This window comes from Notolepis coatsorum (genome assembly GCF_963971535.1).
Source record: "Notolepis coatsorum genome assembly, chromosome: 9".
NCBI lineage: Eukaryota > Metazoa > Chordata > Actinopteri > Aulopiformes > Paralepididae > Notolepis > Notolepis coatsorum.
In genome coordinates, this window is record NC_140173.1 from 136375904 (window position 1) to 136395903 (window position 20000).

The 20000-nt window shown below is 42.2% G+C and overlaps 1 protein-coding gene across 1 annotated transcript in view; it reads right to left on the reverse strand.

Annotated features, from left to right (window-relative positions):
• The window catches only part of LOC311234325 (serine protease HTRA1A-like), a 72222-nt gene that overhangs the window by 38469 nt on the left and 13753 nt on the right, over nt 1-20000 (reverse strand). Inside the window, exon 3 of the mRNA XM_084321461.1 lies at nt 14579-14783. Coding sequence (XP_084177587.1) covers nt 14579-14783 — 205 coding nt within the window. The remainder of the gene's footprint in view (nt 1-14578; nt 14784-20000) is intronic.

Here is a 20000-nt window from a genome sequence, read left to right on the forward strand (position 1 = left end):
CAACTATACAGAGAAAAGTGAGTATAATAGGATGGTCGACCAAATGTATGGAAGGAATTAAAATCTTCCCGCTTTTCTCTGTGCCAGGTGAATATTACAGAATGTTGTCCAATATTGAGATCATGGCTGAGTAGAATAATGTGCATTAATATATCTGATCTGTATTGAGAATCGTACCGGGGAAACGCGTGTACCTGGGTCCTTATCTGGACAGATGTTCTGAAAGGATGGGTTGTCTGTGCTATTCCCGGATTTGGCTGTTGCCAAACCGAAAGTTAGGGCACAAAATAATCGGTTGTTGGTTTGCTAACCCAAGTCTAGCTGATGCAGGCTAAAATATAGGCAACAAGGCAAGAAGCGTGGGCTTATTATGATGTGATATCCATGGAAAACGCTACTCTATTGGAACCTATTAATTACCAGAGTAGCGTCATAATATTCATTGTTTCAACCTCAAACTAAGCTCACAATCTCTTCCATTTCCTGAAAACGATGTATTTTGGATTGAATTAACCAATTGATTATACAGATAGCGGGAAGATGACCTGTCTCGGGAGTACGTGAATGTACATTTAACGAGTCGCAGGTCGAAGGGACCGTGAGTGTGATTAAAAGGTATATATAATCTAATATATCGCTGGTAAATTTCGAAGTCAGGTTCGGTCGTTATGATTTTAATAACGATGTGTAGTTATATATCAAGGGTATAAATGCCTTGTCGCAACAGATGTTGGAACAATACAGATGCTGGCCGACTAAACGAACAAGCGATCCAATACAGTCAGAATATACACACACGTTAACTTATATGTATTAATGTTTGTTTGTCTGTTTAAGTCTCGTTTGTATGTGCACAAGTATTATAGGACCCATCGCGTTGCTTTATTGAGTCAAGAACCGGCTACGGATAGCGCGACGAGCATTGAGAGACTAGTTACCGTTATACAAAGAATAACATTGAAGTGCAGTTCACGGGAACAAACTATGATAGTAATTTCCGGATTCCGCAGAACACCGGCCCGCGGGAACGGCCATTTGGGGAAGTATAGTTTTATCGTTTCAGTTTGTTTACGTTTCACATATGCACAGGCGCGTTCATTCGGTAACAAAACGCTGGTATAGGAATTCCAGGCTATTGAGAGCTCGTTGGAAAAATACTGTATGAATTGCAAAGCGTTATTTCCGAGGCGAATGAGAACGCACGAACGTCGCATGGAGCGATGACGTCACGCTATGCGCGCCGTGAAGTGATTATTTTATATTAAACTATCCATAAGCGAACGTAAAGTGTAATGTACCCAAGGCCAAGGGTGCGTGAAATCCACGTGTAGTATATGTTTTATTTGTATATGTATGTGCGCGCTGCTATTGGAAAATGTTGAGTTGAGGTGGCGAGATGCGGGTTGCTGACGACACGTAACGGATCCAACCCAACACAACAGCTGTCCCCGGTGAGTATAAAAATCATAAATATAGATGCATTGATTGATTGAAAACTTTATTAACAGATTGCAGAATGGGTACAATACAGCACAGCTCAATACACAATTGTTAAGGGGATGCAGACCAGAGAGAGACTTTAGTCTTGTTTACATCAGGGTCCCCCATTTTCAATACCAGATTTGTTTACATCAGGGTCCCCCATTTTCAATTTATCAGAACATATTATGACATACATGACAGACAGATAGTCAGTACTGCTACATCTGTACATTTATGACATACCAGATTTGCAAACTCAGTACTTTTTGTGATACAAAAGGAGTCAAGAAAAGGGAGTCATTTGACGTAGAAACTGTACATATACACAACTATCAGTTAAAGCAAATTACAACTATCTCAGATCACTTGAGTGTTTATGTTGCTTTAATTTACACATTATAAGTCACATAAAGCTAATTACAATGTCTGTTTCAGAATTATAATACATCTGTGGGCGTACCGGTCATACTGACCATGGGAGCTAAACAAACACTTCCGGTTCCCAATATATGGCAGTACAGGAATTGTAGTCCACATAAACAGCGTTAGATTAGGCTTTATAAGCTTTCAATGTTGAAAACTTGGAACACAAACAACATAGATTATGTTTAAAAGTAAGATGTTTAGGTTATATTCACTTGAGTTAATGTGTTTATCTAAAGAACCAATGAAAGATAACTAGCCCTTTCCATTGTAAGACATTTTTAAACATGATTCAAAATGTGTGGTTCCTTCGAGCCGAATTTGAACCAGCGACCTAAGGATTTCTAGGGTTTATCTCTACAGTCCTCCGCTCTACCAACTGAGCTATCAGAAGGGACACTCAGAATAAAAGAAAAGAGTGGAAAATTAACATGTGTTTGTATTTACAGATCTGGCTCTGAGGCGAGATGCAAAACAGTGAATGACTACACCCAAATTGTATCACAAAAGACAGAAAATCCAACAATTTGCATGTCAACCGAGAGACAGTGCAGAGCTGAGAGACAATCGATTGACCATTTGGAACAAATCTGCATCCAAATACCCACATGTAAATTTCTTCAGAGTGGGCACTTGGGAGACAAAACAATGCAAATGCCTAGAGAGGACTCTGACCACACCTAGAGACGACGATAGCAGACACCATTGGATGGGCACTTGAAACCCACAGGGTATGCCTACACTCTGACCACAGACGTGGTGGACCAACAGAGAACCACTTAAGTAACATGAATTAGACACCGGTGATGAATTTGCAGTTATGAAAATCTACCTAACTCCCATACTAACAATAACTAACCAGTCGTTTTCATCATCTCTTTTCAAAAGACACATGAATTAGAGAAGTGCCCGAGATGAAAGATTAATGATGAAAACAACTACTTACAATCCCCTCCTATTCTCTGTTTATAACCAATAACATGCATGACTATTCCTTAGACTATTCTTTTAACAACTAATACTTTCCATTACTGCAAAATTATCAACCACCAAAATTGAAACACAATTATCTAAATGTACAAGGTATACACGTACATTGATCATTTAGCTGACACTGTATGACAGGACATCACAAAGAGCACAACTCTATCAGCTGAGTAACAATGTTCATCAAAGTGTTGAGTGCCACAGTGTAGGTTAGTTTTATTAGTGTTGAGTGCTACAGTGTAGATTAGTTTATTAGGACAAATGCATGACAGTAAGGTTAGTTAGGGTTAGATGATAAGAAATGATTGTTTTTCATGCGCAAAATTAACTGGCTACCTAGATTTTATGTTTTTTCCCCATGCTATGCTATGATGAGCCACACTGAGATGTGAAGAACGCCAGAGAAGTCGTGGCGAGGTAAGTATCCTGAGGTACAACCAACGCATCCTGAGGTAAGATCAAATTAAAATTTGACATCACAGACTATGAAGAAAAATAGCTATTTTATCTGATTCAAGATTTGACCATTCATTTACTAATTTTATTTAAAGCCTAATGATAAGATTGTAGTGAATGTGACCTTCTTGACGTAAGGAATCACTGCTAATGCAATTGGTTTGCATTTCCTATTGTCAATTAAGTGATTTTATTTACAATGAATTGAATTAATCCCAAAATGATTTTCCACTTTAGCAGAAAGGCGTTGAATCATTTATGTGAGGAGTTTTCTAAGGCAGTGTTTATCACCCTCAGATCACGAATTGGTGAGAGGACAGGACGAGTGAGACGACGCGCGACCTGAACCACGAAGCTGCGGACACAACCAATGACGATTCGGACAATAAGAAGAGATCTAAAGACGATAAAGGGCGAGAATGTCTCCTTCACTATCGCAGCAAGCGGGCAGCCAGAGAGACGACGGTGCCACCCCGACCCTGCTGATAGGCTCCGACCATGCAGACCTCATAGTCCCGATAGACCGGGTCCACACAGGGCCCAGAGGCTGTCCTGCAGCAGTCGAGACCCGCCTAGGATGGACATTACAAGGCCCCCTCGCTAAGTCTCTTAACCGAACAGCAGTCACTAGCTGCCTCCACTCCAGAGTGACAGAAGAAGACACCACCCTCCTACAGCATGTCGAGAGGCTATGGACACTAGAGACAATGCCCTTTAAGAACGAAAAGAAAGACATTCGTTCCAAGGAAGACATTTACGCCATAGCACTCCTCGAGCAAGGGACAAAGAGAGTCAAAGTCAATGGAGTGATGAGATACGCAACTCCACTCTTGAGGCGAGAGGGTATGCCCACCTTCCACTCCCCAAAAGAAGCGACGGAGCGGTATCTATTGAACACAGAGCGGCACCTAGCCAGAGACCCCGCTCAAGAGACTGTGTACCGCGCTGAGATTAACAAGCTAATCACAGCAGGACACATAAAGAAAATTGACAACCAGAGGCGACGACAACAACCGTGGGAGAACCATCCAACCCAGCCCACAGACATCCCCAAGAAAGTGGAGCAGAGGACCACGAAGGAGACTGACCAAGGAGACACTGACGAAGAGGAGATCAACCTTTGACGGCCTCCACCCCGGCACTGCAGACCAAACCCATCACCTGCAGATGGGAACCAGAGCCCCGACCATCAAGGTGGATTCCCATGACAAGATTGTCATCCGTGTGAGAGAGAGCATCCTACTGACTAGCCACTACACCGGCGGGCCCTCGCCCTCCATCAAGTGGTGCCGCAATGACGAGAAGAGGACAGCGAAACCAGCACAACACATTCAAAAACGCCCTGACCACCATGTCTCTGGGCCTGATGGGAGCCAAGCGTGAGCACAGTGGCGGATGTGTGGTGGTGATGGAGAACAACATAGGCTGCAGGAAAAGACCACTATAGTTGACTGCTACCGGTGACCCTTGACAAGGTACACAGGGAGCGGACGGCGACCTCCTGTAGGCCCCCTCTGAATGAACGACGACCAGTGAATGTTCCCGACTGCATCGTCAAGAAGAGACATCATCAGAGACCTGTGGAACAAGATACTTCTGAACACACATTGTCCACATTGTTATGTATGTATTGGCCCTGCCACACGACAGACCGAGAACAGATGATCAACACTTCACAGCAACTGTCAGATTCACAAACAAGAACTGTAATTTTATAATGACAATGAGAAATGATCACAGAGTCACATTGCGAAATGGTATTGTTAAACAGGGCAGAACCAGTTGGATTGTTCCAAGACACCAAGTTTGTTTTGACCACAGAACAACGCATAACGATTATCATAATCACCTTTTATATTAACCACTAGGTTAACGGTTTTCAATTTTATTTTGACACATTAGCCACTAAGGTAATGTCTATTATATATATTTATTTAATTTTTATGTGTTACTGTTTGGCCCTGCCACACGACCGACAGAGAACACCTTGTCAACAACGACGCAACATCATTCAGATTAATACCTTCACAAGAAGGAAACTTTTCACACAATTGTATGTATCTGCAAAACGATGAACTAGAGATGTGATGAAAAGAAATCAATGAGAAAGCATTAACAATGGTTAGTAATAATGAGCTAAAATGTATTGCTGAAGGAAGAAGTGACCACATGATCACATTACATCACATTTGAATTACTTAGGTTACAAAATTGTATTGTCAGACAAGAAAGAATCAGTTGTTTTATTCTCTCATAGAAGAGGACATGTAACGTTGTTTTGCACCTATATGGTGATGCACTAGAATTACATACAGAAGCGATGCATAAGACGTTTTATCTCCTCATTTATAGAGAAGAAATGGAGAAAATTGCCTGATTCTAAGTAAAGACCAACAAAACTGAGGCAATCACAGATGAACGTGACACTCAAACTCAGGGTAAATACAACTGGATCCTAAGTAATTTCATCAAGAATCATCATAAAACGTGCAAAAATATATATATATATTTTTGAACAGTTTCCCATAATCAATCATGTTAGTTTTATTAACCACCAGGTTAACGGTTGTTAAAATGTTTTTGTACACATTAGCCTAATTATGCACACAATTTTGTTTTTTTACCCTGTGCAATCTGACCACACAGACAGTGCATGTATTTAATTGGTTTATTACGATGCCTGTATGCACAACGATCACATTAGCCTCCCCAGAGTCACGACATAAACGACTGAAGGTATGCCAAGATATTTGCACAGCGATAGCTTCAAATGATTATGTTAATTGTTGTTTGATATCAGAGATGAGGACCACTCATTGATATAGGTATTTTGAGCGATTAATAAAAGAAAAGGGTGATATCTAGTCCCACATCTCTGATATCAAAATAACACAGACCGCAGTCCAGTCGATCATGTCATGAATCATGTATGTAAATAATTCTATTAATCATGTATGTAAATAATTCTATTTTTAAACTATTATCCCCACTTTTACCTGTTCCAAACAATCCTGGTATATTATACATTAATCTCACCCACATTATAAGAAAGAAAAGTGAGTATTGTGGTATAATATATCCTCATGTAAATATATCCCCCTCCCCTGTGTTCACTTTACCTGTGCCCCCCCCCCCCTCTCTGTGGAATAATCACCCCCCTCCCCTGTGTCCCCAAACCTGTACCCCCTCCCCCCCATCTGACCTATCAAATGGGACCACACACCCCCTTTGTTGAACTATAAAGGGCTCTTCCCGACCACAATCAAGGTTCTTACCTGGGTAATTTCAGCTGATCACCTGGGGCGAGAGCCTCAGCCATTCTCTCTATGTAATCTATCTGTTTGGTTAATAAACCTTGTTATTATCCAAGCCTCGGTTGACTGAGACATTCTTCATCAGGATATCCACAAATATCCCACATCATGCAATCGGTAATGCTAGCAGAATGAATGGATGTAAACTTTATTTAACATATTGCATATGGGTACAATACAATACGGCTCAATACAAACAATTGTTAAGGGAATGCAGACTGTTGTAGCTTGGACTGGGGTCCTTATAACAATAACTTGACAACACATGGTAGCTGAAGCTATTTGGGACACGGAGCTCTGTCCCAAACACACACACTGTACACAGGAAGGGCACGCAGATGGTATCTACTGCGCATGGGCGTTTTCGCAACAACTGCTCCGTGCTGACTACACGCTGTATTCCTGGCGTTTTTTTTGCGTATCTCCAAACGCAAACACAATTTTGCGTTTCAGCCGTATCCACAAAAAAAGCGTTTCTGTGTAGATAGGACATGATACGTCGTCAAAAACGTATAAAAAAACGCCAGGAATACACTAGTCTAACCTCAGCCTCAGTCTGAACAGTTGGAATTCATGTGACTTTTACGTGACTCTAGTCTAGATTGACATTCATCACAAAGAGTCACTCCATGAATACAAACATGGAAGACAACTGTGATGGAGGTGGTCAGTGGAGGGTGTCACGATCCACACTCCTGTCTAGCCCTCATCTCCTCCACTCCTGCCAGGCCTTCAGTTCCCCTCCCCCGCTAATATTCTCTCTCTCTCTCTCTCTCTCTCTCTCTCTCTCTCTCTCTCTCTCTCTCTCTCTCTCTCTCTCTCTCTCTCTCTCTCTCTCTCTCTCTCTCTCTCTCTCTCTCTCTCTCTCTCTCTCTCTCTCTCTCTCATTTCAACAGCTTCCTGTTTCCATATTTGGTCCTCTTCCTGTCCCCTACTCATCATGGTTCATCCAATTCACCTGTTCAGTTTACACACCTGCCTGCCAATCCATTAGGGAAAATATACATGCAGCCTGCTCTGCACCCCTCTGCCAGCCTCACCCTGGAGCCCAGCGCCAGCCTGCTCTGCACCCCTCTGCCAGCCTCGCCTCTGTGCTTCCTCTTCACCCTGGACCCAGCTCTGCCCTGCTCGCCTATAGCCCTGCATCTCAGCCCAGTCCTCACTGGCTCACTTGACTCCAAACCCCCCTCAGTCTGAACTCTCCAATAAACACACCCATTATTGGGTTTAACCACTACCTGCCTGCCTGGCTTGTGTTCTGCGCTTGGGTTCTCCGTACTAGCCGTGACAGTGAGCCAGTGAAGAGTTTACAGCACCATAACATTTGGGGTGGTACTTCTGTACAAGCAGAACTTAATTTACACATGCAGGGTCAGTTCAGGAGCGTGACCAGTTCACACTGGAATCTGATATTGGCCACATTTACTAAATAATGTGAACAGCCCAACAAAAACATCTGATCCGAGCAATACATCTAAGGCACTACCACTAAGGCTTCCCGTGTGAACACAGCCTTTTAGTCTCTGCTTTTCAGCTGCCCGCGTTGTTTGTTTTATGACCACAAATGTGTAAATGTTACTGTAACCCTGTAACTGTTTCTAACGGGCCATACAAACAAACCTGATTTCTCTTGGCATGTTATCAAGGGATCTGTGACGGGACAGGGGGACGAGGGGGGCTTTATTTATGGAGGCTTATATTGTAGGCTGAACAAGATATCTTCTACTTCAATCTCTTCTCAGCGCTGGTGGCTTTGTGTCCCTGGTTGTGTCCCCCGGAGGGTCTATGCAGCCCTGCCACTCAGCCGTGAGAAGGAGCAGCGTAAAGTGTTCGGCAGGGCTCTGACTCCCAGCCCACAGCCCTGTGGCTTTCAGCGGACGCCAGGCATTCCTCCATGTGACTGTTGGTTGTGATCCAGTGTGGTTCCCTCTGTTCCACGAGGCATAGAAAGAAAGACTGACGATAGCAACGCCGGTGGTAACATCGGGCTTCCGGCACTTTAGTCCTGAATGTTTTTTGACTAGTCCCGGATGTTTTTTTACTAGTCCCGGATGTTTTTGGACCAGTCCCGGATGTTTTTTGACTAGTCCCGGATGTTTTTTGACTAGTCCTGGATATATTTTGACTAGTCCTGGATATATTTTGACTAGTCCTGGATATGTTTTGACTAGTCCTGTATCTTTCTGGGATTTTCTTTTTTTACAATCATCAGGAAATTAAATTCATTTAATTCCTGACCGCCCCTCAATCCTCGCTGCTGCCTGTGTGTTGAGAGACGGACATTGGAGACACACTGCCAGCAGAACGGCTGCCTAACTGAACTGCTGCAGCTCTGCTGCACAAGCCTGGCTGGGCCTACAGTAGCAACAGCAGCATTTCTCTGTACTGGTCTTCTGAGTAGACACAGTAGGGGTATGCTAAGATCCTCCAGGATCTTTGTGTTCACATATCTCGGGCTAGGAACGTCGGATTCACAATCCGACAAAGCTGGGACACCCAGGCCGGCATATTTCTACCTTTAGGTGCTGAAAAAAGACATTTACAAGCGTACCATTTTGGTTGAATGAATGAATGAATGAATGAATTTATTCACACACACACACACACACACACACACACACATGATATATTACATGTACATATCTTCATGTGAAAACAACGACGCAATTGTGTGCATGTGCCAGGTCTCCCAAGAAGCTATTTAAAGCTTTTGGTGGGAGCCTGATCACAAATATAAACAAACAAAAACAAAAACAAAAACATACAACGTGGGTAGCCTACCTACTAACTGACATACAACATAGATACAGACCATTTATATACCTAAGTAATGATTCTATTTAGAGATATGATTTAAGCAGTTCCTCTTTCAGTGATTTTTTTTATGTTTTGAAGGATTTAGACTCTTTCAGACTCTTGTCGAGCTCGTTCTGACATTTACATTTTACATTTACATTTAGTCATTTAGCTGACGCTTTTATCCAAAGCGACTTAAAAGTTCTGTACGACAAGTCATCAGGAAGGGCACAACTCTATCAGAGTAACAGTTGAGACATCTCCATCATGTCCGCCATTGAAAGTCACTTATAGGGAAGCGTTTTGGAAATATTTGTAATAATTTTGGGAACATAAAACGAGCTCTCCAATGTGCTGAACCATAAAATGTATCCATTTGACTGACAAACCAAAGAACACCCTAACCCACTTCATCTGTAGCTTCAGTGATGATGACATTACAACCTCAATAACGTGTTTTTGTGTTTGTTCTAGTTTTTATGTTTTTTTTATCTGGTATATGTCAGATTTGCTCAGAGAAAACAGAACAGACTTTGAATCTATTGCTTTATTAAATTAAATTAAATTGATTTTGGCAGTAGTGTTTTTTAAATTCAGGCAGAACAGCAAGGACCACCCAAAATACTGTAACTATTGGCACGCACTACGTACAAGCACCGAACACAGCCCCAAATGGTCTAAGCTTAGCCTTGAACTTTGTCAACTGGATGAAAGAAAGATGGATAGCTAGATGGATAGATAGATAGATAGATAGATAGATAGATAGATAGATAGATAGATAGATAGATAGATAGATAGATAGATAGATAGATAGATAGATAGATAGATAGATAGATAGATAGATAGATAGATAGATAGATAGATAGATAGATAGATAGATAGATAGATAGATAGATAGATAGATAGATAGATAGATAGATAGATAGATAGATAGATAGATAGATAGATAGATAGATAGATAGATAGATAGATAGATAGATAGATAGATAGATAGATAGATAGATAGATAGATAGATAGATAGATAGATAGATAGATAGATAGATAGATAGATAGATAGATAGATAGATAGATAGATAGATAGATAGATAGATAGATAGATAGATAGATAGATAGATAGATAGATAGATAGATAGATAGATAGATAGATAGATAGATAGATAGATAGATAGATAGATAGATAGATAGATAGATAGATAGATAGATAGATAGATAGATAGATAGATAGATAGATAGATAGATATAGATAGATAGATAGATAGATAGATAGATATAGATAGATAGATAGATATTGATTGATTGAAAACTTTATTAACAGATTGCAGAATGGGTACAGTACAGTACAGCTCAATACATACAATTGTTAAGGGGATGCAGACCAGAGAAAGACTTTTGTCTGGTTTACATCAGGGTCCCCCATTTTCAATTCATCATAACATATATGACATACACGACATACAGATAGACAGTACTGCTACATCTATACATTTATGACATACCAGATTTGCAAATACAGTACTGTTTGTGATACAAAAAGAGTCCAGAAAAGAGAGTATATATACATTTGACGTAGAAACTGTACATTGATAGATAGATAGATAGATAGATAGATAGATAGATAGATAGATAGATAGATAGATAGATAGATAGATAGATAGATAGATAGATAGATAGATAGATAGATAGATAGATAGATAGATAGATAGATAGATAGATAGATAGATAGATAGATAGATAGATAGATAGATAGATAGATAGATAGATAATAATAAATCAAATTTATATAGCGCCTTTCATAGAACCCAAGGTCGCTTTACAATCAGGACAAAAAATAGGGCAAGGAAAGTAGGGGGGGAGGGGGAAGAGGGGATGAGGGAAAGTAGGGGATAATGGACCTAATTTAATCTAAAACTAACTGATGGGGAAAGCCTTGGTGAAGAGGTGTGTTTTTAGAGCGGATTTGAAGGTGTCCAGGGTTGGGGCGTTGCGGATTTCGGGGGGGAGAGAGTTCCAGAGGGTAGGGGACGCCACGCTGAAGGCTCTGTCCCCAAAAGTCCGTAACCTGGTGCGAGGGATGGAGAGGAGACCTAGATCAGAGGATCGTAGGTTCCGGGATGGAGTGTACTGGTGGAGGAGATCAGACAGGTACCGGGGGGCGAGGGCATGGAGGGATTTGTAGGTGAGGAGCAGGAGTTTGAAGGTGATGCGGAACCTGACTGGAAGCCAGTGGAGATGGATGAGGGTGGGGGTGATGTGCTGCCAGGGCTTGGTGTGAGTGAGAACCCTGGCAGCTGAGTTCTGGACATACTGGAGCCTGTCCAGGGCTAGATAGATAGATAGATAGATAGATTTGAATCTGTCTGTAATGACTGAGGGATGTTTGTGTGTCTTCCAAGTTGTTTGTGAGCAGAATTGCATAATGACTAGCTGTTGTTTCTGTTGCCTGTGCGTGTGACTGCCAACAGCGGCTGTTCTGAATGCCAGCCTTCTTTACGAGAGCCATTTCCTTGCCCTCAATCGAGAACCACTTCTTAGTTAAACACCATTCCTGCCGTAACATGTCAACTTTGAACTCTGAACGCACACAGAACCAAAGCTAGCGTTGTGTCATCGACCGTGCACGTGCGGTTGGGTTTCTCTTGAACCCATTAGCCATAAGATCACCTCAGCCACGCTGACTTACAATGAAGCAAAGACCACGAGATCATATATGGAATCTGGAAAGAAAATCTATATCTATGGAAATATGTTATCATGTAAATGCTTTTTTTCTCTCTTTTGAAACAACAACTCTATGCAGGCTCGATGCTTCTGTAACAGAGCTATGACTCACTCCTCTATTAGAAACACTGCCCTTTAACCGAACCAAAAGATTTAGATATGGCTCAATCGGTAGCGCTTCTGTCTTTCAAGCTTGTAAGCACAGGACTCACGGTTCCAGACCAGGCCGGAACCTCACCCTGAGTGGACCCTCATGTACCTCCTTCAAGAATGAATGGAGAGAAATTGCCTGAAATGGGTAAATCTAAAAATAATCCTTTGTGTGTACACAGGGAAATTACAAGTCAAAAGCCTGAAAGGTTATGAGAACCACTTGTCTAGCAATAGCCGGAGAGATGATTGTTACTCTGGCATGGAAGGTAGTGGTTAAAACTCAATCTGCCTTAAGGGCCGTTAAGACTTGCGACGGCAGTCCCACGCATGTTCATGAGCATGAAATCAGATATAGCTTTCTGCCTGGGAGAGCTACTGTCTGTAAAGCCACACACCAACACACGCTATCCCCAAGCCTACGGTTAATGCCTGAAGTATTCCAATCCATATAGTTTCCATTTGAAAATATATACGTCATAATATTTATACAAGACTGGGAAAACCCATGGAAAGTGAAGTCCGTAGGTAGATTGGTATTTTGCTGCTATATTTCCTTTCCCAGAATAATTTTCATTCTAAAGTGGTTATTATAATATATACATACATATATTGCTTAAATGATGTGCTATCTTAAAGAGGAATGTCACCCATTTTAAGAATTGACATATGTTCTTTCTGTTTCCCCCGGGACAGTTCAGTGAGTATTTTTGAACATGCACCGCTCTCTCCTGAAGCTATAAATTAGAGAAGAGAAATCTGAAGCTGCTCCATAGAAAATGAATGGGGCTCTGGGACATTGTGAGCCCATAAAATGTTTGCATGAGTTCCGAATGGGGTCTGATCCGGACCTTCTAGCAATGCTAGGATATAAATCTCATTTGGGTATAAGAGCTCACACAAACATGTTATGGCCTCACAGAGTCAGAGCCCTATTCATTGTCTCTGGAGCAGTACCACATTTTAGGGACATGGAGGGTTCTCTCTTGGATTTCCAGCTTTAGGAGAGAGTGGTGTGTGTTCACAAATACTGACTGTCTGTCTAGGAAGAACATACGTGAATTCTTAAAATGGGTGACATTCCCCTTGAAAGGCTCGCAGACATCAGAACATTTGGCCCTTGGCATGGGATCTCGTGGTAGAAATCCTCGTCAGATGAACAATATGAAAACCAAAGTAATAATAGTGTGTCTGTATGTGTGCTTGTGTGGTAAGCTTGTGTTGGAAGCTGATTGTTTGCCTGTGAGATCTCTGTTTGGCTCAAGCCAACAGAGCAGAGGCTTGTGGAGAGCCTCGGATTGTATTCAAACACTCCAAACAGTGTTAATTTAGTCAACAAAAATTATGACTAATATGGTCGTCAACAAAGCTTTTTCCCCCGACGAAAACTAGACGAGACGTCACGTTAATGGAGATCATGTGACACTAACGTGACGAAATTATTCATGCAATGTCGTTGACTAAAAACGACGACACAAAATGAAGTTTGAAAAATAAAACTTTTAGCTAAAAGTTTATTCAACATCAACTTAAATTGTACTTGCTACTTGCTATAGCTCACAGGAACTTGTTTGCAGACAGGAAAGTAACAAACATAATTGTCCGTGCGGAACCCTTATCCCCAACACATCGTTCCGTGGGTGTGTGTCGCTCTAGTTGTATGGTCTTAGGGACACCACTGTTATGCTGGGGGTGTTGTTTCCCCCTGGGAGATATGGGAGGACGGACCGCATGGTACATTGTTGTTGTTGTTGTGAAGCTAGCGTATTAGCAGGTGTTGTGTATGAGAAGGGAATTATCAACCTGTAAAACCCCATATTGAGCTGGAAATAAAGCACCATACAGAAAAGGAAACTCTTCTTTCTTCCCTACATTACTGCATGACGGACTGCTACATTATGTTGATCCACCACAATAGAACACATTAAATAGCTTACATAAGTCTAACCAGCTAGCACTCACGCCAATTTATGAGGCTGTAACTGAGTGGCGAGACTAAACAAAAAAGACTAAATCGAGACTAAACGAAGACTAAAATGCTCAGACCTGTAGTTGACTAAAACTGACTAAACGAAAAATAAATGAAGGTGACTAAATATGATGAAAACGAAAACGAGCATTTGACAGATGACTCTAAGAGACTAAAACTAAAATGTTAAATAGCTGACGAAATTAACACTGGTACTGTAACTAAACAATTTCCACATGGGCTGCTAGTACGTAGCGGACTGTGTAGTGTGATGGGACTGACCGGTGACTCGATCTTGATGAGGGCGATGTCTGACTTCTCGTCCACGTCTTTGATCTTGGCGTCGTAGATGGCACCACTCTTCAGCTCCACCTTCACCCGGTGCTTATTGGCCACAACGTGAGCGTTGGTCACAATCTGCCCGTCCTCCGCCACCATGAAGCCAGAGCCACTGGCCACAGCCACCTCCCGCTTAGAGTAAGCCATCCTGGTGGGGGGAGAGAAACATGGAGAGAGAAACATTGAGAGAGAGACATTGAGAGAGAGAAACATTGAGAGAGAGACATTGAGAGAGAAACATAGAGAGAGAAACATAGAGAGAGAAACATGGAGAGAGAAACATGGAGAGAGAGACATTGAGAGAGAAACCTTGAGAGAGAAACATAGAGAGAGAAACATTGAGAGAGAGAAACATTGAGAGAGAAACATAGAGAGAGAAACATTAAGAGAGAAACATTGAGAGAGAAACATGGAGAGAGAAACATAGAGAGAGAAACATAGAGAGAGAGACATTGAGAGAGAAACATTGAGAGAGAAACATTGAGAGAGAAACATTGAGAGAGAAACATTGAGAGAGAAACATAGAGAGAGAGAAACATGGAGAGAGAAACATTGAGAGAGAAACATTGAGAGAGAAACATTGAGAGAGAAACATAGAGAGAGAGAAACATGGAGAGAGAAACATTGAGAGAGAAAAACATTGAGAGAAAAACATTGGGAGAGAGAAACATAGAGAGAGAAACATTGAGAGAGAAACATTGAGAGAAAAACATTGAGAGAGAAACATTGAGAGAAAAACATTGAGAGAGAAACATTGAGAGAAAAACATTGAGAGAGAGAAACATTGAGAGCGAAGAAAAGAGGAGAGGAACATGACATGATTACTATACGGCCCTGCATGAAAACTCTCCCAGAGTCAGCCTGAAACTAAAACAGAAACAAGCAGAGACAAAGCAAAGGATTGTTTTCGTTTTGTTGCTGAATGAATACGTTTGCTGTCCCTGTTAAATAGAAATGCCGTTTTGTCAGGAAAACGCGTTGCCCTAGCGGGAACGCTGAAAAGGTGTTTTGCTCGCCAAAACTCGCCGACAACGTGTTGTGTAATCTGTACGGAGCCGCTTTGCCCAATGCCCAGTGGCGGACTGGCCATCGGGACGTTCGGGACGAATCCCGATGGGCCAGAACCAAAGTGGGCTGGTCCAAAAAAAAAAAAAAAAAAAAAATTATAATTTTTTTTTTTTTTTTTTTTTTGCCAGTGTGTGGGCCAGTGTGTGGGCCACTAATGTGGGCCGGTGTGTGGGCCAGTGTGTGGGCCAGTGTGTGGGCCAGTGTGTGAGTCGGTGTGTGGGCCACTAATGTGGGCCGGTGTGTGGGCCAGTGTGTGGGCCAGTATGTGGGCCGGTGTGTGGGCCAGTGTGTGGGCCGGTGTGTGGGCCAGTGTGTGGGCCGGTGTGTGGGCCAGTATGTGGGCCGGTGTCTGGGCCGGTGTGTGGGCCAGTATGTGGGCCAGTATGTGGGCCGGTGTGTGGGCCGGTGTGTGGGCCGGTGTGTGGGCCAGTGTGTGTGACCGCGCCCCCGACCGCCAAGAACCTTGGTGTTGTCCTCGACGACCAGTTGAACTTCTCTGCTCACATTGCAGCGACAACCAGAACCTGCAGATTCCTCCTGAGCAACGTCAGAAGGATATGCCCCTTCCTGACAAAAGAAGCCACCCAACTCCTCGTCCAATCAACAGTCATCTCCCGCCTCGACTACTGCAACGCACTGCTAGCTGGCCTCCCGGCCACTGCCACCAAGCCTCTTCAACTCATTCAAAACGCAGCGGCCCACCTGATCTCAAACCTACCGAAGTCGGCCCATGTCACCCCACTTCTTAGGGACCTGCACTGGCTCCCCATTGCTGCACGTATCCGCTTCAAGGCCCTCGACCTAGCATACCGTGCGGCAAAGGGAACCGCTCCCGCCTACCTCCGGTCAATGGTCTCTAACTACACACCCTCAAGACCCCTACGCTCTGCATCTTCTGGCCGCCTCAGACCTACTCCTATCCAAGCTCCCGGAGGGTCATCAAAGAGAAGCCGCCTATGCTCAGTCCTTGCCCCACAATGGTGGAATGAACTACCCATCCCAGTTAGGACAGCCGAATCCCGTCCAATCTTTCGCCGTCGACTAAAGACTCACTTCTTCAACCATTATCTGAAATGATAATAAAAAAATAAATAAAGAAAAAAAATCTAACCCTGACTAACCTTACTGCCATGCACTTGTCCTAATAAACTAACCTACACTGTAACACGCAACACTTTGATAAACATTGTTACTCAGCTGATAGAGTTGTACCCTTCTTGCTGTCTTGTCGTACAGAACTTGTAAGTCGCTTTGGATAAAAGCGTCAGCTAAATGACTAAATGTAAATGTAAATGTGTGGGCCAGTGTGTGGGCCAGTGTGTGGGCCACTAATGTGGGCCGTAGGGTTGCCACCCGTCCCTTAAAATACGGAATCGTCCCGTAATTGGAAACTAAAAGACGCGTTCCGTATTGAACTGATACGGACGCCCTTTGTCCCGTATTTTAAGGTTGCCAGTTTAGTGAGAGAAATAAGCCAGCCGACCTACAAAAACAAGCAAAATTGTGTCCAAAAGTTGTGGAAAATAAACAGACTTGGCAACTTGATGGGCGTGCGCTCAGCAGCTCACCGACCAATGAGAATTAGCGCTTTCACGTTGCTAAGAAGAGTTCTGTGCCGTTGTGCCAATCTTCCGTCAAAGAACCTGCAGATTCCTCCTGAGCAACGTCAGAAGGATATGCCCCTTCCTGACAAAAGAAGCCACCCAACTCCTCGTCCAGTGCGTTGCGTGATTTCTTTTCGAAGACGTTTTGAAAATGTCTACAGCAGACACTGTGACTCCACCGCGTCCTAAAAAGACAAAACGCCTCCAGAAATACAGACCTGAGTGGGAAGAGGCAAACCACTGGCTTGATAGCGTGTGTCAGTGGAGATGTTTACAAAGCAAACTGTAGAGTATGTAGGTGTTTTCTGTGGCGCATGGTGGACTGACTGACATCAGACAGCATGCCTCAGGAGAACAATATTCCCGAAATATAAGAACGCAAAGGACCCAAGCACAGGTGTCACAGTTCTTCATAACTGAAACATCTCCTGAGATTGATTCAGTATGGGATATTACATCTTATTTATCTGGTTGTGTTTTTAACTAGATGCCAGTATTTCTATTTACCTGCCCTGGCAGCCAGGAGCCTACTCTTCTTTGCACTTTATTTTTTATTAATCTTTTAATTTGGGTCACACAAGTGTTTCATTGTGTTATTGTCCTCTTTCAGTAAAAGTGTTCCCAGGCTTTGTTTTTACAGCACTTTATATTCATACAGTATTATGCTCAAGTTGAGGCTATATTTCAGCCAATCTATTTAAACAATGTTAAATGCAAATAAAGCACTTTAAACTTTAAGTATGACTAAATGCTTTCTTGACTATATATAGTAACTGTTCCAAAATGCATATATTTCTATGTATTTTAGGGGTTTGGGGGGCTAGCTCTTTTTAATATAAATGTCATAGATTGTTTTATTTAGATTTCATAGATTTTTATGCATTTCAGGAGTTTGGGGGGCTGGCTCCCCAAAATAATGAAATAACATAACCCTAAGCCTAACCCTAAAACCGAAATAAAGTAAAAAAAGAAAAATAGTGACAAAATCCACACATTTTCGCCCAAAAAACGCCCCAGAACCGCAACAAAAAAAATTGCGCGCTACGCGCACGCTCGATGATAGGTGTCCCTTATTTCTATTGGTCAAAGGTGGCAACCCTAGTGGGCCGGTGTGTGGGCCGGTGTGTGGGCTGGTGCATCTGAATGTCCCGGGCTGAATTTGTGTCCCAGTCCGCCACTGCCAATGCCCATGCGCAGTAGAGACCAAGGCCAAATCCTCCGCCTCCCAACATGCATGTCAACAAACCAGCAGCCACGCAAGAGTCGATTGCATGAGCAGCTCAGAGCTCCTCTTTCAACATAACAAGCATTAAACAAAATGGCCCAGTCATCTATTCACTTTTGTTTAATACATGAGGCGTTGTCTCTAATGTTATCTAGCGACTGATAGCTCCTTATATCATCATTTTTGTGCTGGCTGGCTAACGTGAGCTAACGTTAGCTACCTACCGTAGCTACCTAGCTACCAGACCCTGTTAGCTCAGAGCTCCTCTTTCAACATAACAAGCATTAAACAAAATGGCCCAGTCATCTATTCACTTTTGTTTAATACATGAGGCGTTGTCTCTAATGTTATCTAGCTACTGATAGCTCCTTATATCATCAGTTTTGTGCTGGCTGGCTAACGTGAGCTAACGTTAGCTGCTAGCCACAATGATATACTGTTATAATGGCATATTCCATTCACGTTAGCATGTAAGCTAACAAAATCGGCGCCGATGAGACTAAACTCCGCTCTTGGTGGTCAATTGTGTTGATGTTAGTTTTGTTTCATCAACAAATGAGAGGCAGAACACACAGTGAATGTATCCGTTTTGTTTATTGCACTTTTATTCCACTTTCTTTGCTGAAAAATAAGTGCTACATTGGCTAAATAGCTCACGGAGGCATTTAAAGATGGCGGCTTGTTGATTTTTTTTTGCAGGAAGTGTATTGGCACATTCAAGTTCTGATTGGTTGAAAATTACCTTTATGTTCGCCACCTACTGCCACCTACTGCCACCTACTGCTTTGGCATTGTACTACATCACTGTGCTCAGGAGGCAAAACGAAAGTGCTCAGTTGCAAAACAAATGTCTAACTCGGCTGCCACTACATTGCGACCTGGAAAGCGAAACTCATCTTGAAAACGAAACGAAAAACACCCTAGGTGTAACCGACGCCTGAGAATAGAGAGAGAAAAAGAGAGAGGAAGAGAGAGAGCGAGAGAGAGAGCACCATAGATAGGTGAGAGCAACAGGATTAAGATTAAATTGAACTTGAACTTGAACTTGGATCACTGACAATGATGATAGGCAAGAAAGTATTAAAAAAATAATTATATATATATATATATATATATATATATATATATATATATATATATATATAATACTAATAATAAAAGTGTATGTATTCACTGTATGATAAAAAAAAACAGGCACCACGCAACATGCATTATAAACTAGAGATGTTCCGATACCATTTTTTCCTTCCCGATCCGATTCCGATACCTAAGCTTTGGGTATCGGCCGATACCGATACTGATCCGATACCAGTGCATACATAAAAAAAATAAAGAAAAAAGTATATTATATAAATTATAATTTTTTTTAATTTTTTTTACAGCTACAGATACTGTTTTATACTGTTTTTTTTAGTAATAACTAGAAAGTAATGGTATTTATTCAACAACAGGTGATTGTATAGATTAG